General features: G+C 39.1%; 2 protein-coding genes across 7 annotated transcripts in view; one reads left to right on the top strand and one right to left on the bottom strand.

Moving 5' to 3' along the window:
- The first annotated feature begins 6,477 nt into the window (after positions 1 to 6,477).
- On the top strand, positions 6,478 to 15,273 carry ankrd33bb (ankyrin repeat domain 33Bb). The gene is made up of 4 exons (XM_058395614.1): positions 6,478 to 8,364; positions 13,417 to 13,546; positions 13,737 to 13,877; positions 14,336 to 15,273. The coding sequence occupies exons 1-4, from the start codon at positions 7,948 to 7,950 to the stop codon at positions 15,142 to 15,144; spliced, it is 1,497 nt and encodes a 498-aa protein (XP_058251597.1). The 5' UTR covers positions 6,478 to 7,947; the 3' UTR covers positions 15,145 to 15,273.
- A 2,498-nt stretch (positions 15,274 to 17,771) lies between these two features.
- The window catches only part of ctnnd2b (catenin (cadherin-associated protein), delta 2b), an 83,459-nt gene continuing 73,782 nt past the window's right edge, over positions 17,772 to 27,448 (bottom strand). For all 6 annotated transcript variants that reach the window (XM_058395850.1, XM_058395848.1, XM_058395851.1 and 3 more), the window contains 5 exons: positions 26,750 to 26,834; positions 25,952 to 26,078; positions 21,749 to 21,880; positions 21,333 to 21,409; positions 17,772 to 20,434 (listed from right to left, as the gene is read on the bottom strand). In XM_058395850.1, the coding sequence (XP_058251833.1) occupies positions 20,189 to 20,434; positions 21,333 to 21,409; positions 21,749 to 21,880; positions 25,952 to 26,078; positions 26,750 to 26,834 (667 nt within the window). In that variant the 3' untranslated portion in view covers positions 17,772 to 20,188. The remainder of the gene's footprint in view (positions 20,435 to 21,332; positions 21,410 to 21,748; positions 21,881 to 25,951; positions 26,079 to 26,749; positions 26,835 to 27,448) is intronic.

Raw genomic sequence — 27,448 nt, 5'->3', positions numbered from 1 at the left:
AAAGCTATTACTTGCTCAGCCAGTGCTATAACCACTCCATCTCCTCCTGAGGTCAGAATCTGAGAATTAGTGACATAAAGGTTAAGGCAGTAAATGAAGGGAACTATTCAGGTACTGGGTTTACAGGGTGGGAAATTCATAAAATCAAAAAAGGAGATTTGGGATACTTCCACAGTTCCTTTCTAAGCTTTTTTTTCTCTTTAAACCTCTCTTTAACCCAGAACACTCTGTGTCCAGGCTTTGTGGTCTACATTCCTTGTCCAGTGAATGTCTCTACTGGGACTGTTAATGCCAGCACCTTGTCGACTGTGCCTTCATCAATGGATGTTTGTGGACGTCCACTTCTTGGTTGGCTTTTGACACTTCCAGTCTTTTTACATTTGTTAATAACTCTGTGATGTGTGTGATGTGTATGTGCCATGTTTCCTGTTAAAAGTCCACTGCACCCTGGCGACATCATCTTGATCCAGCTATGAGAATGATTTCCATACTAACGAAATGAACTCGTTATATCGAAATGAGAATGATGTAAATTATAAATGAGATGAAATGTAGTGCACACAATTATTTGCAAGTAATTTTGCTATAAAGAACTTATTGTATAGTTTATTTCCCCTCCATGCAGAGACGTTTGGGAGATCCTGTATTCATCTATGATGTATGCAGGTAGAAAAGTAAGACCTTTTCTTATTTTTGGGATCTGTAGATGATCCTTGGTCATTGGTTATGGTTGTGTAGAGCAAGTACAGGACATTTGCTTTATATAAACACCTTTAGGGCAAATCAGTGGGGACAACCCTGGAGCTATTTCCTGTTTTTTCATGATTATGTCTGGTATTGTAATATATTCTGATACACAGACCAGCCCTCACTCACACACACACAAAACAGTATTAAAAATTCTGCAGTGTCTTAATGCATGCAATAAACCTCTCTTATAATATAAAGTGTTTTTGATTCCCTGATCCTTCAGTCATCTTACTTCTGATGAAACTTCAGTGTTTTATGGTCATCCAGGAGGATTTACCACACAGGAAAGATAAATAATTATACATTTCCTACTATTTCCTCCTGCGTCAGATGAGACAGAAACCTTTTGAAAGCGACTCGGTCGGTACAGTTTAATTGAAAACAAGTCTATTAAAAAACAAGCATGTGTGAAGTCCGAAGTAGCAGTGCTTCGTCAGAGCAGTTTGTCACCTCAGTGTGGGTGTACAGCAGGATTCTTCTCACTGACCTGTCAGAACAGTAGATGGCACTGCAGAAAGTCAGGCGAATGGCTGCATCCCAAACGCCTCTCATCAGTCTGTCTTGCACACTAACTGAGGTGTACAGGTCATTGTTTACTATCCTGTCTAGTGCACTGTAATAGAAATTAAAGAGACATTCAGCATTCAGCTTATATCACGATATCTGATGCATTTACGGCTTGCTGACGTGACACTTTTTCTCATTTCAATCGGTTTCTTCATGAGCAAACCTGAACTTTGTACACCTTTACTCATATAATCATACCAATGTCATGAACTTTATGTTGTTATGTTGTAACCATTACCTAGTAGTCAAAATATCTAGGGTAGGGTAACCTTCTTCAGGAAAGGAAAAATAAGGCACACAATAAGAACTGTTTGTTTTAATAAATTTTTTAAATCATTATTATTATTATTATTATATATTTTTTTATTAATGTATTTTTTTAATTTTTATTATTATTATTATTATTATTATTATTATTATTATTATTTTTAATATTGTGGCTGTTATGATTTATAATTGCATTATTCCAACATTTATAATCATAGAAAAATTAGTCCATTTACATTGCATGGACTAATGAATAGGAAAAAGGCAAAAACTATTTTTTTAAAATTTCTAATATTGGATAGTCTGATATGGTTATTTAGACTTTGTAAATTATGATATTTAGGAATTGCGAAATAAACGCATCAATAAAGAACATTTATCTCTTCCAGCATGATAATGACTTGGATAATGAATTGGACTTGGAATGATTCGAAGCACAAATCCAAGTCAGCAACGGAAAGGCTTCAGGAGATTTTGGAAAATATTTTGGCAGCAGTCAGAGATCTAAATCATTAAAAACAATTCTGGGGAACAACTTGAAGATGGTTATGCACAGCTGTGCACAGAAGATCCTCTTATAATTTGATAGAGTGGAATAAAATTGGCAAATTGAGACGTGTTAAGTCGTTAGATTTACCCCAAAACACTGAGTGCTGTATTACAAGCAAAAAGTGTTTTAAAAGGTACACTTAGTTCTTTCCCCCCATAAAATGTTATTTCAGTCACATTAAAGATGGAAAAATAATCTGACATGATTTATCTTGGTTTCATTATTTACTGTTCATCATAAAAGCCTGCAATTTTAACAGGACTGTGTAAACTTTTTCCCTTTATATCCACTGTATCCGCCTGCTGTGTTAATACTGGTTTATTTTTTGGATTATCCTCTGGCTGTGTTTGCTTCCTGATTGTGTTTTGCCCTTTGGCATGCCTTAATATTTTCTACCGGGATTATCATTTCACTTTGTTTGCCAAATAAACCTCTCTACATGGATCCTAAACTCTGCTTCTGGATTTAACACGAACAAAATCCTAGTGCTGAGTTTAATGTCATTGAATGTTGTTTAAAAAATGTTACACAATCATCAGTGCATGAAAAAAAAAATCCCACAAACCACAACTGAGGGCTTATATTCTTTCTTTATTAAATAATATATTCTAAAAAATAAAACCACACACTTTATGTAACTCAGACCAGAAGTTTCTGAAAATGAAATGTCCGGTATATCTCAGCCTTTATCAACACCCATCTCCTCTTAGTGTGAGCTGGCATTTGAGTGTAGAAACTTCCAGAATATTCAGCTTTATTTGCATTCTTCCATATAGGTTTCAGGTGAATGTTACAAGAGAAAATGTTGGTGTCATCTCTAAGGGGTTAAAGCTTGTGAAACTAGTAGAAGAGAGAAATAATGCGGTCAGTGCTACACACACATCTAGCATGTTTACTGATGCCCCGGATTAGCATCATATGACACCTGACTTCTGGTTTTAAAGGAAATTATGAAGGGAAAGAAGAAATAATTAACTGGATGTTTGGAGGCAGTGAATTGTTATGCATGTACACTGATCAGGCATAACTTTATGACCACCCGCCTAATATCGGGTTGGTCCCCATTTTGCTGGCAAAACAGCCCTGACACGTCATGCACTGTGACACCTTTCTATCAGAACCAGCATTAACTTCTTCAGCAATTTGAGCAACATGACCCTGTGGCCAGCTCACCACTGTTCCTTCCTTGGACCACTTTTGATGGATACTGACCACTGCAGACCGGGAACACCCCACAAGAGCTGCAGTTTTGGAGATACTCTGATCCAGTCGTCTAGCCATCACAATTTGGCCCTTGTCAAACTCGCTCAAATCCTTACACTTGCCCATTTTTCCTGCTTCTAACACATCAACTCTGAGGACAAAATGTTCACTTGCAGGCACTAACAGGTGCCATGATGGGGAGATCATCAGCGTTATTCACTTCACCTCTCAGTAGTCATAATGTTATGCCTGATCGGTGTATATGCGTGGTTAGTAAAACAATATTTCGAACATACTCAGAGGGTGGGCCATTAGCTGTGCTGAACACATCTGGCAGCTTTTCTCTTCCCGCTAGACTTCACATCAGCAGCTGTCCGCCTTCTTGATGGACTTCTCATTGACGCTCCAAAGCAGCAGATAAAATATTGAGAATGCACTGCAAATTACTAAATGTGTTTACACACTGGGCCCATATTCTTTGGAATCACCTCGCACACTCCATCAAATATACTTTATAAATGCAACTAACTCTCAGAACTAATAGCCTTGGGTTGCTGTCACATATCTCATGCTGCACTACACTCAGTAGTGATAGCTGCTGGCTTTGTGGAGATTTATTGGTTTTGTTTTCCAGCCCAGTTTCACTGCTGTGTCCTTCTATTGAGGTGAAACCAATACAGTCTGTCAGCAGTGTTCAGTTATATGTTACCGAGAGGATTAAATATTCCAGGATTTTAGAATTATTTTTGTTTTTAAATGGTCTTCACACTGTCCTCCATTGGAAATGTCTCCAGAGCTTGAGTAACAAGGTCGATCAGTGAAAGAGACACACAGGATCTAACAAGCTTTCAGTGTAACACGGAGAGACAGCACACACTTCCTCTCCCGCATGAGAAAACTGACACTGACCTACAAACAAGTGTACATGCAGGTTACACAGGACATTCAGGACACTGAGAAACACAGATTTAAGTCATTTCCTTCGGTTGAGAGAGCAGGATGCTGTCCAGTCGATCGTGGTTTCATGTTTTTACACACACAATCCTGTTGTTTGCAACCGTATACCTTTTTTAGGCCTGGGATTTCTCCACAGCTCTGTCTGTATAACAGAGTAAAGTGTGTTTATACTAAAAAACATATGTGAACACATTAAAGACGTCACTGTTTGGCATACGTTGGGTTAAATAAAGTACAGTCCTTGTTGCTAGGGCAATTTCCTCAACCCTTTATAACTTTACTATGTACTCTTAGTACTTTAAAAACTTTCAAAGCTCCAATTATGTACCTTCAATCATTTTAGAGGAACATTATACGAAGGTTTCAAGGTGAAGGATAAGAGTAATGGTTTATAATCCCATTATTTTGTTTCACGGAGAAGACGACGGATTCCCTTATGACTCTGCTTCCTCTCAAAGTTTCCTGCTCATGTTGTTTCAGAGAGTTTTTTCACCTCTGTCTTACTCATGTTGCTATCTTAATCTACCTCAAGATTTCTTTTAGTAATGCTGCTTTGTGGGGAAAAAAGTCCAGGGATAAAAGCATGATACAAATAGAAATTAATTAAACTGCAATTCTTTAAAGATGTACCCTGGACTATACCACTCCAGTGACAAGGACTCTGGGCTTGGGCTCTTCTCCAAGTAATAATTGAGCTGCACTTACTGTAAAGATTTGAACTGAAAATAAACTGTCCGCTTTAAAGTAAGGAGTAACTAAGGAGGAAAGCTATCTGTCTATCTATCTATCTATCTATCTATCTATCTATCTATCTATCTATCTATCTATCTATCTATCTATCTATCTATCTATCTATCTGTCTGTCTGTCTGTCTGTCTGTCCATTCATCTATCTATCTATCTATCTATCTATCTATCTATCTATCTATCTATCTATCTATCTATCTATCTATCTATCTATCTGTCTGTCTGTCTGTCTGTCTGTCTATCTATCTATCTATCTATCTATCTATCTGTCCATTCATCTATCTATCTATCTATCTATCTATCTATCTATCTATCTATCTATCTATCTGTCTGTCTGTCTGTCTGTCTGTCTGTCTGTCTGTCTGTCTGTCTATCTATCTATCTATCTGTCTGTCTGTCCATTCGTCTATCTATCTATCTATCTATCTATCTATCTATCTATCTATCTATCTATCTATCTATCTGTCCATTCGTCTATCTATCTATCTATCTATCTATCTATCTATCTATCTATCTATCTATCTATCTATCTATCTATCTATCTATCTATCTGTCTGTCTGTCCATTCGTCTATCTATCTATCTATCTATCTATCTATCTATCTATCTATCTATCTATCTATCTATCTATCTATCTATCTGTCCATTCGTCTATCTATCTATCTATCTATCTATCTATCTATCTATCTATCTATCTATCTATCTATCTATCTATCTATCTATCCATCTGTCCATTCGTCTATCTATCTATCTATCTATCTATCTATCTATCTATCTATCTATCTGTCTGTCTGTCTGTCTGTCTGTCTATCTGTCTGTCTGTCCATTCGTCTATCTATCTATCTATCTATCTATCTATCTATCTATCTATCTATCTATCTATCTATCTATCTATCTATCTATCGGTCTGTCCGTCTGTCTGTCTGTCAGTCTATCTATCTATCTATCTATCTATCTATCTATCTATCTATCTATCTATCTATCTATCTATCTATCTATCTATCTATGTCTGTGTATCTATCTGTCTTTCTATCTATCTATCTTGCACAAGGTGTCTCTTCCACTTCCCAGCTTTACAGTGGGAGCAGAGATCCAGCTTTCAAAGGCAACAAGAACATGCCACCAAACCTTCCATATCTCCCACAGAGCCTCAGCATTTCAGCAGAGCCAACAATTCCACATTCATTCTACATACTTTTAATAATGAATATAAAAATATATATATGACAGAACCTTAGTGTATGTGGGGTTGCAGTAGCAGTCGTTTGGCTTCTTGCTCATGTTTCTCACTCTCCTGTCTTCAACAAGTTCCTTTTCATTTCCTAAATCAGAGGAGAACAAGACTGCTCAGAGTTCTATTGATTCTACTTAATTCGGCTTTACTTCAGGGAACATTAATTACACTTCGGTTTTAAATTGGAAGAAGGAGAAGGTTTTCTAAACTGAAGAGAGGGTCTTAAGGACGATATTTCACACACTCTGGAGCTTCAAACACAGAATATGAATTTAACTGAAAATATATCCGTAGTTATATCAAACAATGCAGATATTTATGAAAATGCCCCCCTGAATGCCCCGTGTCTCCTGGGATATGCTCCAGACTCCTCACAACCCTGCGCAGGATAAGTGGATAAGAAAATAGATGGATGTATCAGTATTAGCTTTTATAATAATATTCTAGTTTCCATTCATTCATTCATTCATTCATTCATCCATTGTCTATACCCGCTTTATTCCTAATTAGGGTCACAGGGATCTGGACAACAGGTCGCCAGTCCATCGCAGGGCTCTAGTTTCCATTTGCAGGGTAAAACTTTATAATACAGTAGAGTAATTAGGCAGAACCTAAGCAGGACTGAATGAGTAGTACTGTCTGAACATCTACAGCACTACTAAAGAATACTAGGTAACTAGAAATAAAGTGTAACTAAGCAGTAATGCATACCTCTTGGGGAACTAGCAGCTAACAACTGATTAATTAATAATCACAAAAGCCATTTTTTCTACCTTTTGAAGTTATTTATAATGATCTGTTATATAGAACAGGAAATGCTATCAGTGATCGTCATTCTTTAGTGCAACACAAAGATGTTAATAGCTATATCATGATGAAATGGTAATGTTTGCATTAAGTGTGTGTAAAAGAGTAAACTGAAGCCGTCTCATCTGTTCATGTCATTCCTGTATCTAGTCAAGCCATTGCATGCAGTGACAAGGCTAGTGTCAGATTAGAGTCAAATGCTAATAAGCGAGGCCACTTTACTACATGTTCATGTGCACACAGGCACTCATGTGCATTAACCTCACACCTTCTACGCAGTGGATGTAGTGAATAAAAGGGATCGTACAGTTGGAATGTGGAAATGGCCTGTTTGATGGACGCTTTTATGGCTGTTATAGGCGGGATTGTGTTACTCTCATTACTGTGTATAGCTATTTGTTACATGAGCAGCTAAGCACTAAGTGCTACTATTGTTACAGCAGTCAGATTACTGGATTACTGTCTTAGTGTCTCCACTAGAGACAGAGAGGGGCTAAAGGGATTAAGTCGCTTCTCCCTGGACTGTAGTGTCTCCGGATGTTTTTCCCGGATGGAATTCTTCTGATGACAGTTTCTTTGGATATCTGATAAATCACGAATGAAGCTCAGGAAAGAAGGCAGCATCACAAAAGACACAATGCGGTAGTACAAAAGCTAGACATGAACAAGTGGATTTAGAGTTTAACATCAGCAGGATAATGCAATGCTGATTTTTTATGGTAGATTATGACTTTACATTATGAACTTTACTGTCCATGATGTGATTAAGACAAGCGTGGACAGCTGTACGATTTTCCTTGCTCCACTCGGATCCTGAGTCACTGGTTAAATGGTGCTGATAAGGTCTAATTTTGGTACAAGACCAAAATGGCAGCAGGAACCTGCCACATCGTCATGGAAACCTCTAAACACAGTAGCAGTGATGCAGAGGAGAAAGAGGACTTTTGTTATGCTGCTGCTGCTGCTGCTGCTGCTGCTGCTGATGATGATTATGATTATGATAATGTGTATCTTGTCAATGATGATGATGATGATGATGTTATCTATCAGGAATTTTCGGAATTGGACTTCTTCCAGTTACCAGACTCCAAAAGCGTTGTGTCGGACGATTCCTTCTATCCACCTGACACTTCGGTCACCTCTCAGAGATCTCCATCTCCTGAGGGTCCAGAGCCTCTCACGTTTTTCATGGCATGCTGCAACAACAATGCCATCATAGTCAAAATTATGATCAGGCAAGGAGTCAGTAAAGAGGAAGTTCGAGAAGTGGATAAAAACAACAGGGTAAGTTTTGACAGGAGTGTAATTTGTCCTGCCATTATGTATGACCTCTACACATACGTAGCCCATTTATATTCTGAACAGAATAATTTTCCCTCTAGCTTCATTATTGGTGGCCTTACACAAGGCTATAATGACAAAGTAATAGAGCTATTAAGCTGCTAAACTCTAGTACTTCTCTAGGGTACCACCCGGGTTAACCTGCTTATTCTAACCCACCAGTGTCTCCAAACTGGCACATTTAAAGTCACTACAGTCTCTACAGTCAATACACAGTGCTAAACTCTCTCTCTACCATGACATAGACATGAAAAAATAAAAGACCCTTAGTAGACAAACCCCTATGCTTTTTTCTCATAGTCTTCATGATTTGAACACTGCACACATGCATGACCATCGAACACTAATTAAGTCAGATTCCTCCGGAGTAATGTATAATTATGAGCTCTAGACAATGCGGCTGCTTATTAAAAAAAAGACAATCACGCAATAATTAACAGTATAATATTCCAGGAGCTGTTTACGGCACAGTGGGTGTCGACTGAGACTGAAGAACGGTGTTTTGAACTGGGAACAGACCTGCTGTTCCACCAAAGCACTGAGGATCCTGTGATTATGACGTCTAGAGATGATAGGTGTAACAGCATCATGTTTATGCAAAGGTTATTATCATATCAAAGAGATCGGCACATTCATCATTCTAGGGAATGCTCTTTCGGGATGGGGTTAAGTCATGCGGAGGCTGCTTCGCTCCATTTGAAATTTCTAGTTGCTCTACACAATAACCTGCATTACCAGCTCAGGCATTTGTGTAATACTGTTCTGGAAAACGCAGCAATGATATTTGGGATGGAAAAAACAAGTAAGTGAAAGAATTTAACAGAACGGTGTGAAGTAGACTTTCTGGTATCGGTGGAAGAGACTATTTTAAGAGGATGGCTCTAATTTGGAGGAAAAAACGTCATACAGCTGAGACCTCATCAGATATAAAGCTCACAGAACAAAGAAAGAGGTAGCATGAATGTTAGTAACTGAGTGGTGTTGGATTAAACTAGGCCATGAATATGTTCATATTTAGGGAAATAGATTCAACTACATGTTTTTGAAAATACCAAGGGCAGAGACAAGGATGGTAAGCACTCAAGCAGGATTAACCCTTTCAGTCTCACATGTTTTTTTTGTTTTAAACACTTTTATAATATGAATAATCCCTGGTCACTGATTAGTCTCAAATCAACCAATCACAAAGAAGCCCTGACCCCTAACTTGAGAGATCTGGGAGAGCTTCAGGCTTCACGTTCAATGTAATATCCGCTATAGTTATCTTTATCTAATAAAAACACGAGTTGGCATAAATCTTATTCATACTCATTTACACATTGGAGAAGAGTACATATCATGTGGGCGATTTATTTAGTTATTTTTTTGCTCAGTGGAAACAAATCAGGTCTGAAGTGGTTAAAATCAGCCCTCATACATCTTTAGCTTGTGTTTTGATGAACGAATTTGAGAATGAGGAACTGTCAGTGTCATTTCTATCTCCGGCTTTATTTCCCCAGTGTCTTCCACACGCATTTCTGTATTAGACCACACCCACGACCACACCCACTACCCATACATATATGGATATATGGAGCACCAAACAAATACACATACAGATAGTGTCAGTGTATTACACACTTAGTACAGAGACATAACCGAGACAAACATTTCAGCCGGTAATAGACGTGCTTAATTATAGCATCAGGTGCTCTTAATCCTCCTACCTACAATCTTAGCTTTAATTAGAAGGCATTTGCAGCCAGCACCAGATTATTGCTCTGAATTCAGAGGAACAGACAGGATGTCTGTGCTGTATTTATACTGTATTTATTTAAGTTCCTTATAGCTCCTTATGTCAATGCCTACAGGATGTTCACCAGTGTGTACCGGTTATCACCATATGCTAACCTTTCTGTTCAAGTGCAGGCGCCTTTACTATAAACATATTTACCCAACACTGTAGCACCTACAAGAAAGGAAAATGTCAGTTTACATGCACCGAGCAGGATTTCCCTTCAATTTTTCGCTAAAATTCCATCATCTGCTTCTTTGTCTGGACACGAGACAGAAGCTGATTATGCCGCACTGAATGGAGCAACCCCTCAGTGACCTGCTGCTTTGTGTGTCGGCAGACTTGGAGGCAAGCAGGGCTGCTAGTGAAAGGACCACTCTCTCAGTTTACTGCCTCATACTAGCGTCGAGTCTGTTGTTCTCCACTAAAAGCACATGCAGTTACACGCTGCATTATGTTGTGATTGCAATTCAGATTCACTCAGCTGTGTATGAGTCACTATGAAGTGATAGCAGCATACTTAACCTCTTATGAAAACAAATGATTATCCTCTCATCAGAACAGGCTGCTGTTTGTAGCAATTTTATTTATTTATAATTCCTTAACTGACGATCATTTAACAAGGCCAAAAAATAAATAGTGCACATAATTGTGCTTTACTGTGCAGCTATATGGGCTCTCTCTCTCTCTCTCTCTGTGTGTGTGCATTAAGATTACTTCACTATCACACTGCCATTCATCCTGCTGATCCTCAAGTCACTGGCTTTAAAGCTTTCTTTACAATCATCTTAAGCATCGTTATCTATGAAACTATGTGCAACTATGTGCAATACTCTCCACTGTGTAAGAAAATAAGGATGATGGTGCATAAGGGTCTTGGTGCAGAGACGGAGAAGTCTTTATTTCAGTATCGCAGACTCAAAGTAGCTTGGATTCAGTGGAGTTACAGTAGCTTGAACCTCAAACATTCAAACACTGAACCTTTAATACAGCTTGAATCACGAATTTTAATGTTATGCTCTAATGCCATGCTAAGGTTAGGGTTAGAGGGTTAAATCCATCAGAGTCACTCCTAGGTGATAAACCACTATGTGTGAAGGACTGGTCTGGAAACAGTTGTTAATTTCCCCCTGAAACAGCTGTCATTTAAATCATTTGATGCCATTGTCAAGCTCGAACCGGGGTGAGTAGGGTATAGGAATAAAATGCAGAATAAGATGCTGAGTGATCAAAAGATCAGGGTTCAAGCCACAGCACCACCAAGCTGCCACTGTTGGACCCTTGAGCAAGGCCCTTAACCCTCTCTGCTCCAGGTGCGCTGTATCATGGCTGACCCTGTGATCTGACCCCAACCTCCAAGGATGGGACATATGAAAAAAGAGTTTCACTATGCAGTAATGTATATATGACAAATAAAGGCTACTTAACTTGACACCTTTAGACTGCATACAATCTTTACATTGCTTACAAGTAGTGTGCAATGTCTATGTCACTTTATGTCTGCATACATTAGTTAGAGTTTTCTATTCTACCCATCAACTATTCACCATGCTTAAGCACTCTTTATTCATAGGCTCCCTCTCATTGACCCTTAACGCCACTCTCTCAATCCACAGTTAAATGCAATGCTCTTATTATTCTTACAAGAACCTTCTTAAAAGCTTTTGAAGGTGATAACTTGTATGCGTTTTAATCCATGACAGAAATTTGCACCAACTATTGGAGTCGAGTTTTTAAAACACAAAGTTTGAATAGCTTTGTATAGTTCGCTTACATTAATATGAAAGATCATTTTACATCCTCAACGTTTCCCTTTGGGTCTTTTGCTGTCTGATGAACTGTGGCTGTATTTCATTAATGATAATTTTATTTATATATATATATATATATATATATATATATATATATATATATATATATATATATATATTTTTTTTTACATCTGACTTCCCACTGTCTTCTGCCGCTCCTGTCATGAATAATGCTTTTGCCTAAAGCGATTATAAAAATATATAGTATGTAAAATTTTTTCTTGCTTTGTTTTATATGACCCTAACCTCTCCCAAATTCTGCCAGCAGGACCAGCTAATGTCTGCTTATATTATCTTTTTATTTCACGTATAATATAAAGATCACACATGAATAGTCTCATTTATTATTATTCAGCAGTATGAATACATTACATCTATGGTATTATCCAGAATGACTTATATTTTTGTCATTTATTCAACTGAGCAGTTAAATGATGGCTCAGGATTGATGGATAAGGGGCTTTGCTCAAGGGCATAACATTACTGAGATTTGAACTCATAAACTTGTCTAACATCTTAACCACTTTCTGATCATTATAGCAGGTAACCGGGGCTAGAGGAGTTTCAAGCTTACCTGCTGTATTTCCTCCACATTACTCATACTCAGATGGAGCTATACACAGGTTTCAGTTTTCTATTGCTGTGAATTGACCGAAGCAGACCAGGGGACTCGGAAGTAGTGTTCAGCAGGAATGTTTTATTGTAGATCAGAACACACTGCGGTGGTGCTGTAGTCACCAAGTCCAGTGAAAACAAGCTTGCGTTACAGGCCTTGAGTGGGCAGGCCTTGAAGATATGACAATACAAAAGCCTTGAGGTGATACTCTTTAAGAAAACAGTGAAATCCTCAGAGTCGACCACCAACTGTGAGCTGGTTCAAAGTTCCTGATAACAATTTGCTTTGATCCCCATTTGGTGGTGAAAGCTGGGATATGTAAATGATTATTCAAAGAGAAATAGATTCTAGAGCGACCTCAAAATATGTTTTCCTACACTATATAACAGTGATCTGTAGCATTTTATGTTTCCTTCTTTTTATTCTAGTTTAAAACAATTCAGTGTGTCAGCCATGTTGCATGTAATATTCTGAATACATGCCTACATTAAATATAGTCCATTTTAATTTTATTTGCATAGCATTTTTAACAATGGACATTGACAAAAATTTTTAATGTATATTTGCCTACATGTTATTTGTGCATGTTTTAAAAAAGTGGCCCACATAAGTAACCCTTGCTCAGCCCCTGAGCCCACACATATTCCAGTAACACCACCAACTTTTGATGATTTACTCACCTTTAGCACAATCCCTTTTCCTTATAAACCCTGTAGGCTGAGTGTCTAAGGTCAGGGTTAGGGTTTGCAGCCCTTCTCTTGCAGCCTTCACAGTGGTGTGTTTGTGATTCCCAGACTGGTCTGATTGTGGCGTGTTATCAGGGCTATGTGGACGTCGTCATCGCTCTCTCACAGTGTCCATATGTGGATGTGAACTGGCAAGACAGCGAGGGCAACACGGCTCTCATGACAGCTGCACAAGCAGGTTACCACCTCTCTTTTCCGTTCCTTTACTTTTAGATTAACAAATCATATGAAAATTTAAATATGTGATATGTTTTTATGCTGTTTCTGAAGGATGTATGCATATGCACTATGACCATGGCACTTGACTGGATTTCAGGTTGCTGCATATTTGATATACACTGTATCTGTCAAATTTTTGTAAACTTCAGGTCACATTATGATCACCAACTTTTTACTGAACTACTACACTGGGGTGGATATCGAACTCAGGAATTATCACGGCTTCACTGCCGTTATGAAAGCAGCCGTGCAGGGCCGGGCCAACTGCGTCCGAGCCCTTATGATGTCAGGTATTGTACCTCAGTATTCTCACTTGGCCTGTAACATTATTTCCATGTCATTTGTTTTCTGTCCAATCCAAAGGATATTAATGCTGACAAAACTCGTTTTCTATATTGGGTTCCTTGATGTCACACTACATAAGCAGTTGCACAGTAACATTCTTGCACCTTTACCCTTTATCAGAAAAAAAAAATGTTTGGAATGTTTATTTTGCTGTGCCAAGGTGTGTTTCTACTGAGAACTGTTCTGGAAAGCAAACCCCCTGTTGTAAGATTATACATTAGACCCTACATACAATCCTTAGGCATACAACTGAGGAACGAGTGTTTTCATGTCTTTTCTATGACTATTTCTCCCTGATTTTCTTCCTAATCCATTTTCACCATGTTCACCATCATTTCCTAAGATGTGATTATTAGGAGAGACTCTGCTTCAGTATTGTGTAATCTCTGGCTCTCTCCTGCAGGTGCGGACATTGAGGTGAGGGACCACGGGCGCAAGCTGACGGCGCTCGAGTGGGCACTTTTCACAGGCCGCTATGAGACAGTGCGGATGATGCAGAGGCTTATGACACGGCCGTGTGCCGAACAGTTCTGTGATTCATTCCGAATGGAATGGCCCAAGTTGTCTCAACTGGTGTACCAGGCACAGGAGCCCCAACCGTGCTGGAGGAAGGTGTCGGAGAGCATGTGTGGCACCTTCAACCTCAGAATTAGGACTGAGCCACTGGAGGAGGGGGTGCTAGACTACATGGTGCGTCTGACCACAGCACTGGCAAGTCCGCTTGTGGCAACTGCCTGCAGCACAGTATGCCCAGGGAGCCCACCATGTGTAGGCAAACATCGACCAGCTGTCCCAGATATCCTGCGGGACAATGACAAGCGGGCGGAGGATCTTAAAAGCCTGGAGAACTATAAGCGTCTCTTCCAAAGCGGTCGTATGCCACTGGTTTTCAAGGAACAGGAGCAGTGTGGCAGCCTGCAAGTGCCAACGCTGCCAGATGTGGTGCTGGCATCCAGCATGACGCTGCGCAGAAACAGCCTGCTGCCGCTGTACAAGATATGCAGGAGAAGCGTGTCACCAGGTCTGGTGGTGCCCAAAGTACGCCTGTGCAAGGCTCCACCACCAACCTATACACCTGAGAGGAACCGGCGCGGGAGCAAGGATTCACAGTACCTGCAGATTCCCAAGTGGAAATATAAAGCATTGAGGGAGGAGAAGGAGCAGGGAAAGCAAAAAGAAAAGCTGAGGCTTCCTATCATGATGAAGAGATGATACAAACACGGACACTTCATGTCTTCTTCTGTCCTGGGGGACTCATCTTTCCAAAGACAAGCTGACTGCTGTAGGCACTCAGCTATATAACAGAAATTTCACTTCATTTGTCTGATAGACATGACACATTATAGCTAGTATACTCTTTAGGTTATTCTTATTCCAAGTGTCAATCACTTTAGAGGAAAATATTTTTAAATTTTACATGAACAGCTTTTTTTTTCTCTCATTGTAAATAAACAACAGATAGTGTTTCACATTATTAAACTGGTGCATATATATAATGAGAGGTAATGATATGAGATCTCTAACAAATGTTTTGTCAGTTCTTCATTTCTAAAGTCTCGCATGTCCTCCTATGGAACAGCATTACAGCTTATGGTGTGCAGTGGATCCAGTAGGGGGTGGTATTGTACCTAGACATCACCCCAGCCATGGCATAGCCTCACAGTTTAACCCTGGAATATTCTCATCTTCATTCTCCCAGTGGGTGGCCCTGTAATTATATCTTAATTCTTACTCTCTGATATGTTCTTATCACACTGAAATTAACAACAAAGATGAATATCTAGGCAATTAGAAAAGGCAATAATCATGCATAATTCCTAATTTACCTCTTCAGGGTATTGTTCTGAAGCCTGATTCGGTTTGAGTACAAGGCAGCATACTGAGTACAGTGTGTGAATTAAGACTGAGGACTCTGTTAGCCACATATCTAAATATGATTGTTAGGGTTAAACAAATGATGAAGTTAAAGGAGAAGTTCACTTCCAGAACAAAAATGTACAGATGATTTCCTCATCCCCTCATCAGCCAAGATGTTCTTGTCTTTCTTTCTTTAGTCGTAAAGAAATGATGTTTTTTGAGGAAAACTTTTCAGGATTTTTGTCCATATAGTGGACTTCAATGGTGCCCGCGAGTTTGAACTTCCAAAATGCAGTGTAAATGCAGATTCAAAGAGCTCTATCTAGCCAAACGATCGATCATATTCTTAGAAAAATTAAAAATGGTATACTTTTTAACCACAAAAGCTTGTCCAGCACTAGCTCCGGGATGCGTGTCTGCGACGCTACGTACTACGGAATCACGTCAAAAGGTCACGTGTGACGTAGGCGGAACTACAGACCCAGTGTTTACTAATGTGGAGGAGGAGGACTGCTCTGAAGTTGTTGCGTGTGGAATGACACAAAGTTATACGTGTCAGTTTTTTGTTTAAAATGGTCCGTTCGTGTGTGTGTGCCCTGGATGGGGAAATCGTTTTAAACCTAAAAGATTACGTCCGCTTGGAAATAACGTGACTGCTCACAAATTTCCTTTAAAAATCCTGAGTGATTAAAGCTGTGGTTGCTCGCGCAGCACCTGGATATCAACACACCCAGACAAAATTAAATTAAATTAAATTCTCCTTCTACCTTTTCTGTTATAGTAAAGAGCGTTTGATTTATTTACACTTCCTGGGTCTTTGCACATCCGCTTTGTAAACACTGGGTCTGTAGCTTTTGACGTGATTACGTAGTACGTAGTGTAGTGGACACACTTCCCAGAGCTAGTGCTAGATGAGCTTTTGTGGTTAAAAAGTAAACAATTTTTTACATTTTTCTAAGAATATGACCGATAAGATAGATAGATAAGAGCCTTCTCTTAGATGAGAAGAGATAAGAGCCTTCTTCCTCGGCTGAGATCGCTTAGAGCTCTTTGAATCTGCATTTAATCTGCATTTTGGAAGGTCAAACTCGCGGGCACCATTGAAGTCCACTATATGGAGAAAAACGTTTTCCTTAAAAAACACAATTTCTTTGCGACTGAAGAAAGAAAGACATGAGCATCTTGGATGACAAGGGGATGAGTAAATTATCTGTAGATCTTTGTTCTGGAAGTGAATTTCTCCTTTAAATAAATACCAGATTAAGACTCAGTTGTCTGCACATTGCATTTATGGAGACATCCTTATAACCAGCTCCACTTTTCTGACACGTTTTTCCACTAGATGTTGGAGTGTGATTGTGGAGATTTGTGTTCATTCAGCTACAAGACCATTAGTGAGATCAGACACTGATGTCAGGTGAGGAGATCTGAGGTTTAGTCAGTCAGTGCTCCAGTTCATCCCAATGGTGTTCAGTGGGGATGAGTCAGAGCAGGATTCTCGAGTTCTTCCACTCCAACCTTCACGAACCATGTCTTCACGGAGCTGGCTTTGTGCACAGGAGCATTATCAAGCTGGAACAGGTTTGTGTCTCTTAGCTGCAGTGAAAGGGAAACTGTAACACTACAGCACACAGAGACACTCTAGACAAGTGTGTGCTTCCAAATTTATAAGGGAGAAGCACATAGGGGTGAAATGATCAGGTGTCCACATACTGTTGGTCACATAGTGTAGCGTATCTATTAGTGAACACCCCACGATCAGAAACATATTGTGAGCTCCACTGGTGTCAAATTTTCAACAGAGAGCTCAATCTAGACTGTACAACCATAAGCCCAACCCCTCAGAAATACCTTCTGCTAATCACAGTGACTAATATTATTCATATCAATGTACTTTTTTGTGGAACTCGACAAATATATTGTCCATTTTTGGATGAATCTTACCAAGCACAATTCTCTTAGTAATAACGATTCGGACAAAATGATTTGATAGTCAGTTTATATCTTATAGCAGTTGCAATCTGGCAATAAAAAGGTTCACAATTCTCTCAAACACTTTGTCTAGCAACAGAAAAATGTACTTACATTTCCAATACAAGTCTTCAGACATTGTCTACTTTTTCCACAAATATTTTGTGCATGTTTTTTTTTGTGTTTTTTTTTTTCTTTTTTTTGTTTTTCTTTCCCCGACGTTTACTATTGATAGTGCTGAAAGATATGTGAGACAAATTCAGGAGATTATCATTTGGTTCCTTGCCTCTGACAGTTATCTCTAAGCTCAAAATGATATGGAGGGAAGACCAGGGCTTACCGCCACACTTCAGAACTCGTTCCTCAACTACTTCAGGTTAAAGAAGAGCTGGATCAGAGGCCATGACTGCTGCTCTCAGTGTCTTTCAGTCTGCTCTCGCAAGGGAAGAGATCTTTCCCCGAGCCATTACAGAACCAATATAAGATATCCTGAGATAAAAAGGAGAATGGGGACTGGAAAAAAGAAAACCTCATTCTAAGAGCTAGACTAGCAGCAAAAAAATTTTTTCCGCAGTGTTGCATTTTTGATTTCGTAGAAACATGAAGACGGCGTCGTGAGGTGGCTTCTACTTCACTCTGGGGAGGAGACACGTTCAAGAACAGCTTTAATATTTGGAAAGAGTGTGACATCAAACAGCAAACGCGTTATCCAAGACGCAAAACAAAAAAAATAAAAAAATAAAGAGGACTTGTGTGTGTTTTAGCACCGTTTCTGTGTTAGAAACCTGGCCTCATCATTGCTCTGGGTGTCTGGAGCCCTGGTCTCACCTGCTTCACACAGCAACAACATGACAACAGGAGGGCAACAGCTTGGAGGAAATTTAAGACCAGAAGTAACGTGAACAAAATCCTACATGTATTTTTTTTTTTCCATTGCAAAGTCGCTGCATTAGGTGACATCCACATCGGCACATAAAAAGTATATATTTATATATATATATGTATATATATATATTTGTATTTATATAATATATATTCATAATCTATTGACAGATTAGTCTACGATGAACTTAAAAACCACTCGTTTCTGGAAATTAAAATAAAAACAAAACCAAAAAAAGCTGCTTTGCTCAGTCATCTATTTTACAACACAGCATAAATGAATTATACAGCTTAGGAGGGACATTAGCGCTGAAAGACCGTGTCCCTCCCATTGTTAGCCAAGTCTCGTCGCAGTGCGTGGCTATCCCATTGAAATGTAAAAAAACAAACAAACAAAAAAAACATTGTATTGTTAGAATCGGTGATGATGGTGTTGAAAGTAAACATCAACACAATGTCAGCACTGTGGTCATCCTCGAGTTCAGGCTTAACCACATTTGGCACATTTTACAAAAAAAAACAACAGAGCACAGATCACTGGAAGCGTAGTGGAGTTTCAATGCAACCGGTCACTAAACCTTTACAGAACAAAACAAAAACAAAAAAAACCTCGGAGCAAAATAAAGCCAAAAAAATGGGAATGTGAAGGTAAACTCTTGCCAGGCAGTGTAGCACCCTGTGTGTGGAATGATGATGCTCTGTGATATCACCGTTCTCCCCAAGAAAAAAAAAAAGCTTGAGTAAACAACGCTTTTAAAAGCAAAGCCAAATTGTTGTGGTGCCAAAAATGACCTTACCTACAGAAGAGAATGTACGAGTAGCCTTTCCTCTGTACGCCAAAAAAAACTGATATTATGAGCCACAGGGGAGGACACGTCAGTTTCTTTCCTTTTTTTTTTTTTTTTGTCTCTGTAATATACACAATGTAACTTGTATCTACATCTGCAATATACAACAAATACTTTACACTAGAATTAAGAAGTTAAAAAGAGGAGATACAAAATAAAGAGAATGAAAAAAGAAAAAAGAAAAAAAAAAGAAGATAAAAATCTCCTTGTGAAGAAAGCACTCCATAAAAAGCGGGTCAAACTCAAACAGATGTCCTAAAAATGTGTCTGATCTATTTCCTCAGCTTGTGTTGACGTATGACATGTTCTTGTGCTTCATGTCCCCATCTCCTTTAGACCGCAGTTACAGTTCTCGCTCTCTATCTCTCTCTCTCTCTCGCTGCTTTCTGAAACCATTCTTCTTCGTGGACCGTCCTCGCACTTCAAATTTTTGTATTTTTTTTCCAATAAACACGTTCCTTTCCCATTCTTTCTCTGGAACATCATCAGTTTCATTTGCTCAGTGAGAGTGTCACTAATGACCACTGTGACTCAACAGCTCAGTAGGTGCCTTCCATTCAAACTGAAGGTGTGTGTGAGTGTGTCTGTGTGTGTGTGAGAGAGAGTGTGTGTGTGTGTGTCCGGTAGTGTTCATGCACATGCGGGCTGGTTTCTGTCTGCGTGTCTTCACCTCGACTTTCAGCCCTGCCCGCCGCCTCTTACACCCAGGAGTCGGGCGAGGCAGGATAGTGACTTGTCTCGTAGTTGAGTTCGCTGTAGGGCCGAGAGGCTGAGTAGAAGTCCACATAGTTGCCGGTGGACTTGAGGCCGAGGTGCAGGGTGCCGTCTGCGGTGGGCGGGGGGCGTTGGTGCGCTTGGTCCTCGTAATAATTCTCCTCGAAATTAGCTCCTGGAGGAGTCTGGAAGGGAGGGTAGGCCTCTGATGGATTACCTTGAGCGGACACCTGAGAGCAGAGGGACAAAAATTAATAACACGAGCATTTACTTTATTCTCCTAGTCTCAGAACTGGGCAGGATTTCTGATGAACAGGATTTAAAAAAAAAAATCCTCTAGTATTTTCTTTTCGGAAAATAAAAAAATGTAGCTTTGCAATTTGGATTTGGATTCAAAATCTTGTTTTTTCTGCCCAACCAGTTTCACAGCCTCTGCTGATGAATAGCATCCACATTACATGATGCTACCTCCACTGTGTGATCTAATGAAGTTTCACTCTCTAACAGTTTAATATCTTATTATTGGTAAACTATATAGCGTTTGTGTAGATCACACATGTAATGCCAATTATATCTATTTTATTTTAAGGTTATAACAATACTAAATGTAGAAAGTTCCAAGGAGTGTCAACACTTATGAAAGGCACTGTACTGTGAGTAATTGTATCTCAGAATCCTAACTTTATTCTTGTCAACTAATGAAGCACACATTTAATGTTAAGACTATGGTTAAGGTTAAGACATTTAAGGTCTTAATTTCCATAGCCGGGTTCGATTTCTGGGCAGGGAGAAAATCTAGCCGCTGAAGAGTTAACTCTCAGTGCCGGTCCCATGCCCGGATTAAAAAAATAGGAGGGTTGAGTCAGGAAGGGCATCCGGTGTAAAACGTGCCAAATCAAATATGCGGACCAGATGATCCGCTGTGGCGACCCCGGACAGGGAGCAGCCGAACAACAAAACAACAGCATTTAAGGTCGTTTTCAAAAGTCCCAAACCTTTTAACAGCTAACATTTGGTGTATTTTGTATTATATATCAAAACCCGCTTGGATATATTTTTGCCTGTCCCTGTCTAAACAGTTAAATTCTTGCAAATCGGAAAATATATCTGTTGGCAAAAACTGTTTACCTGGTTATGTTTGAGGTCGTCACTGGGAGACACGTAAGCACCCCGGAACAGTGTGGCAGTTCCACTGGAGATTTGTGCTGCACACATATGACAACAGGTTCATGAATGTGTACAAAATGTCTATAAGCTGCCAGCAATGTGTCTGTGGAGGAGTCGGATTCATTGTGTCTATAATCAGGTAAACAGTCTGGACAAACAAGCACCTGCATGCGCAATAAACACACACAGCAAAGAAGCTTTACTGCACACAGCTGCTCAGATGAATGTGAATACGGCTCTCTAATGGCGGCAGACAGACAGTGGACAGTGTCTCTCTCTGCAGCTGCCCACTGCTTTAGAGTGTACAGTAGGATGCTCTTGTGAGCTGAGAAAAAAGAGAAAAAAAAAAAAGGCCGTCAGTATTGCTCAAGCCTTACCTGCCATGGTGTCTTTCCGGGAGGTGTGCTCGCCCTTGTTGCCATGGTAACCGGGATTAGTTCCAGTCAAATCGTAGTCTGTCTTCCTCTCCTTTAAACTCATCATATCTCGTGGAGAGGTGGGGGCACTCGCTGGAAACAAGCAGACCAACCAAAAAAACAAATATGTCAACAACATCAGCAACAACATCACTATAAAGGGAAGGAACATGCTGGGAGAAAGAAAAAATATATTAAACTCCAATTTCTATCTAATAATCACTGGAGTATACATGCTTTTAACAACATGGCAGGTGGCTGCAGATTGAATCCTGCAGAGCATCATAAGGCTATCCTATGTGGTCTACTCCACTATTTACATGGTATTTTACCATATATATATATATATATATATATATATATATATATATATATATATATATATATATATGTATATATATATGCTGTGTCTGCCACTGACCAAACAATCTAGCTCTGTGTCACAAATGGCATATTTTGCCTATCCTACACAGTACTGGTCTTCCTATTATGCTTAGGGTTTGAAATTCATATAGACTTTAACTTTCCCAAAAGGTCTCTTTTGCATTCCAGTCCTCAGGATTTTTCGATCTTATTCAATATGATCTAAAATATACATAGAATTTTGAATGTCAGGTCAGAGTTTTCAATCTGAATTGCAGCTCATGGCAACAAACACGGAACTGGTGGAAAGATCTAAAGAGTGACAGCGCTCATCAGTGTGTTTAACATCGCTGTACGCTTTATAGTGTGCCTCGAAATCCAAATGGACAGGGATGTGAAAATCACTATAAATCCTTCAGTTGATGAATCCATACCAGTGTGTGAACAATGTTGCCGCTGCTTCCTCAGGCCATAACCTTCTCCACTATAAAGAACTGCCAGGTGATGTTTGAAGAGTGAGCAGATATCACTATTTGCTTTCAGCGGTTTTTAAATCGGATCAGCCACTTGGTAGTAGTTTTTGTTAAGTCTTTTCCCTGACCCCTGATATTGAGCATCTGTTGCACCTCTTCTGCCAAATTTGTGTCAATGAACATTCCGAGTAGGAAGGCAACACTGACAAAGTCTGCTTGAAAATCTAATTTACTCAAAGTCAAACAAAGACTAAGTGACAACTGCACACTTCCATCTGTATGGACGGGTCACAGGGTAATGAAGAAACCCAACCGGCAATGCAACAGAGTGTTAGATGATGTTACAGCACCACCAACACAACACAACCTACCAATAAAAACACATAATCAGTGTTGATATAGTCAGAAATAAATACTCTGCATGGTTATATAGTATTGTCAGTTCTGTTTTTCCTTTATAGTTGATCAGTAGTAGTAGTAGTTCAGAGTCTGAATGAAGCTGCACTATATGACCAATATAGTGTGTGTTTCAAACCCATATTTTTCTGGCACGTCATTCCAGATTTAGTCCTCTTTGCTGTCTTCTTGGAAGACTTTTCACTAGATTTTGTGGGGATTTGTGTTCATTCAGCTACAAGAGTGAGATAATAATGTCAGGTGAGGAGGTTTGAGGTTCAGTCAGTGTTCCAGTTCATCCCAAAGATGTTCAGTGAGGTTGAGGTTAAGGCACTGTGCCGGACACTCCTATTCTTCCACTCCAGCCTTCACAAACCATGTCTTTATGGAGCTGGCTTTGTACACAGAAGCATTATCATGCTGGAGCCTCTTAGTTCCAGTGAAGGGAAACTGTAGACAATTGTGGCAACAGTTTAGGGAAAGATCACATATGGTCAGTTGTGCACTAGATATAATCCACATCGTGTTATTTAAGACCAGATTTTTGGTGGATTTTAAGTATGATTTATAATCAGCAGCATCTTTTTCCAACTGTATTATCTCAGGGGGAATGTAGGAGGATCCGTCTGTAATACATACAGTAAAAAGAACAATTTCTCAGATGACTTCCACGAAGTAGGAACACAATTTGGCAAGACGTTGCATCGCTTTGTGTCCTCGTTACGCTGATTCATCGTCTAACAGAGTGACTCTTGGTTCGCGGGGTATATAGTGGTGTACAGACTATCAGTGTCCTCTAGTGACCTCTAGCATGACTAAAGCATGTGTAACATAAAAGCGCACTGAGATGTTCAAAAGTTCACTTTCGATTCACTTTTCAGAAATGACAAATGACTTGATTAGCTTAATTGCAGCTATTAAAAGAAAAAGCGATTAACAGAAACGTGTGCCTTTTGCCCACTCAAGCCTCTTTCACACTTTGGAAAAGGCAGTGTTCCCTAGACACTCTGATAACTTGCATATAAGACTCAATCGTATCGTGTAAAGTAGTGCAAGGAGAGGTGGTGATCAGCCACCTGGTGTTGATATAAAGCCTCAGCGGCAGATAATTAAATAAGGTTTAGTTCACAGTAGAAAGCTTTGCCGCAGTCGTATGAAGGACATAAGTACAACTCCTTGCACAGATCTCAGGACTTGCTTGCAGAATGAGGTGAAGCTGTACAGAGTTTGCACACAGCTGCATTACTTCCCTGACATCTGTCCTGTCCTGACACCTTCTCTAACATACCAACACTGCTAACAAGAAAATCCTAGGTGGCAAAGAGACAGAGAGAGAGATACAGAACTGTAACACAAAAGCCCTTGTATATGTTGATGGATGGAATGGCAGTTTTTTCCCCAAAATGTGGACAAGCAAAAAAACAGCCAGTCCAACATGACTTAATAAAATGCAGTTGCTGAGTTTTTTATGGAAGTGACAGTAACCTCTACCAGAAGCAAAGGTGCATCTTTTGTGTATTGTCTTTTATTTCACTCCCGTTTGGTCTGCTTTAGTTGAGAAAGTAAAAAAAGTAGTTTTCTCCCATATCTCTGTAGCTTGGGGTCTAAAAGAATTAATGGTCAAATACTTCTAATAAATACAGTCACATAGTCTCTTTATGCTAAATCTACAAGGACTATAATAAAAGTCATTCTTATAAATATGCTCTATTTTTGCTTATAATAAGAGAAATCACATGATATGACTTAAGCAAGCAGGCTATAACTATATATTTCTAACTCATAAGAACACATACGGCTGTTTAATAACCAGGGAAGTGGTTAAGGCTCTGGGTTGTTGATCGGAGCATCAGGGTTCAAGTCCCAGCAACACAGAGCTCTACTGTTGGGCAATTGAGCAAGGCCCTTTAACCCTCCCTGCTCCAGGGGTGCTGTATCATAGCTGCCCCTGCGCTCTGACCTGGGATACGCAAAGAAAAGAATTCTAATCTGCTGTAATGTATGTGTGGCGATAATAAAGGCTTCTTGTCCTCAGTTCTTCTTCTTCAGTCAGGCGATGCTTACTAAAGTGCATACCTGCAAATATATTGATCATGAAGCTTAAGCAACGCTGAAACCCACTGCTCATATGCTATCCCAAAGACTGCTGAGATTGAATACAGCTCTCCTCAGTCATCTATTCATCATGGCTGCACACGTTATTATTTTTAAAGATTGCAGTATCTAGCTCGGAATCATGCTGGTGAAAATATAGAGTAATTACATTAGGGCTGAGGTGGTCTATAGGCTCGCTATATATTTCTGCTGTGACTGAGGCTTAATTTTTTTTTTCTTCATATAGTAATTTCGTTGCTACAGGAAGCAATATAAAGAAAAGATTTTCAGAAATTAATTCCAAGAGAGAAAAAAACCCCCAAAAAACATTTAAATACACATACAGTTTGGAACTGGATTTATCAGCATATGTAGTAAAGGTATAAAGAACTGGAATTCTGGCAGTGTTATCCAGCTCCATTTATATATGTCAATAAAATGGGCCTAGTGTGAAGTATATGGAAGTCAAAATCAATTTCTAGGTGAATAATGACCGTTCTAAAATCTGCCGAGGATGCATAAATCAAAGTTGCTTCAAGAACTTGCTTTAGTTTAGGTCTGTATATGAAAAACAGAAACTAACCCAATGTTTGCGGCAATATTTTTCTTTTTACGCAGTCACATTAGTAATTCCTCCTGCAAGGCATCTTCTTCTGAACGTAAAAGTGTATGTAAATGACTAGACGTGTTCGAGACACTGTGTAAGCTTGAATTCTGTTCTGTATTCATTACCTTATTTACATAACATGTTTTTTTGTTTTACTGTAAAAGATGCAACCGGTTTTCACAAGCCTTCATGGTGATATATTGAACGCAAGTGCCATGGAAGTCCACTCACCTGAGCGGTTATTGGGCGAGGTCCTCACTGGAGAGATGGAGGGAGTGCGAGAGGAAGAATAAGGTCTCTGTCTATCTCTCTCTATTGTAGAGGAGGAGCCCACAAAGTGGTATTGAGAATAACCATCCTGCAAATAATGCAAATCAATCAATGTGGCAGCCAGGGAGTTTCTATTAACTACCTCGAAACACTGGAATGGCTCTGAAATACTTTGTAAACCAATTTTCTCAGAGCCCTGGTCAGGTCTCTTTATCATCCTATAAAGTGGTCACTGGATTCACCCATTCAGGAAAAGCCTTACGCCGCATCTTTTTTTTAGACTTTAAACCTCTTGTCCATTGTTTCTTTTACAAAACCTCCTCTGCTCTGTGTGCTTACTTGCGACATCATACAGCACTAATGGCGTGTCTATATTTCTACTTTCAATCAGAGCATCAGACAGAATGCAACAATCAATGGAAATGTCTTCAGCTGCAGTATAAGTCAATGTTTAACACTGCAGCACTTATCTTAATACCGTCTTGTCCCTTTATGGATAAAGACATTCAAAGCGTATCTGTGTGTGTGTACAAAAAGATAATAAAAAGAGCATGACTCGTGCTGTTCTCACTGCTATAACTACACCTATCTAACAGGGGTTTTATAGGGTCTTAATAGCAATTCAGATACCCTGCCTTATTTAGTACTAGCATTAGAAAACTTTAATTTGCTCCTGGATAGAGGGTTTGCTAAATGCTGTAAACGTAAAGGTCGAATGATGGAGCAGAGGTTTATATATGTATAAATTCATTTATATACCTTTTTGTACAGGCTGCGTAGATCCCGGTACTGCCACATGCTGTTCAGAACTTGAGATGCGGCTTTCACCACTTTAGGTGAGTGTCTACAGGGGAACATTAAAGTGAAAATGGTTAAAACCTGAACACTGCAAATCTGGTCTATAACTGAGAGAGAGAGAGAGAGAGTACTAAGGAGAAATCTGCCATGTACATAATATTCTTATATTTATTATAATATTTAATTTTGTATCTACTTGATTATTAATATTATTATTATTAATATTATTATTATTATTATTATTGTTGTTTCTTTTCCTTCCATCTTGTTCTTTTGAAGTTGAATATTCGTCATTAAACCAATACTTTAGTTACCATCTTTGGCAACATTGTAGACATGATCATTGACTTTAACTGAGAGAGAGAGAGAGAGAGTACTGAGGAGAAATCTGCCATGTACATAATATTCTTATATTTATTATAATATATAATTTTGTATCTACTTTATTATTACTATTATTTTTATTATTATTATTATTATTACTATTATTATTATTGTTGATGTTTCTTTTCCTTCCATCTTGTTCTTTTGAAGTTCACTATTCGTCATTAAACCAATACTTTAGTTACCATCTTTGGCAACAGTGTAGACATGATCATTGGACTTTAACTGAAAAAGAGAGAGAGAGAGAGAGAGAGAGAGAGATTTACACAACACCAA

Source organism: Hemibagrus wyckioides, linkage group LG07, assembly GCF_019097595.1.
Source record: "Hemibagrus wyckioides isolate EC202008001 linkage group LG07, SWU_Hwy_1.0, whole genome shotgun sequence".
Classification (NCBI taxonomy): Eukaryota; Metazoa; Chordata; class Actinopteri; order Siluriformes; family Bagridae; genus Hemibagrus; species Hemibagrus wyckioides.
This window is presented reverse-complemented; position numbering and strand designations above follow the sequence as displayed.

Coding starts and splice junctions, on each gene's coding strand:
- ankrd33bb (XM_058395614.1), top strand. CDS start 7,948: ATGGCAGCAGGAACCTGCCACATCGTCATGGAAACCTCTAAACACAGT. Junction 13,547..13,736: donor CATGACAGCTGCACAAGCAG/GTTACCACCTCT, acceptor TGTAAACTTCAG/GTCACATTATGATCACCAAC. Junction 13,878..14,335: donor CCGAGCCCTTATGATGTCAG/GTATTGTACCTC, acceptor TCTCTCCTGCAG/GTGCGGACATTGAGGTGAGG.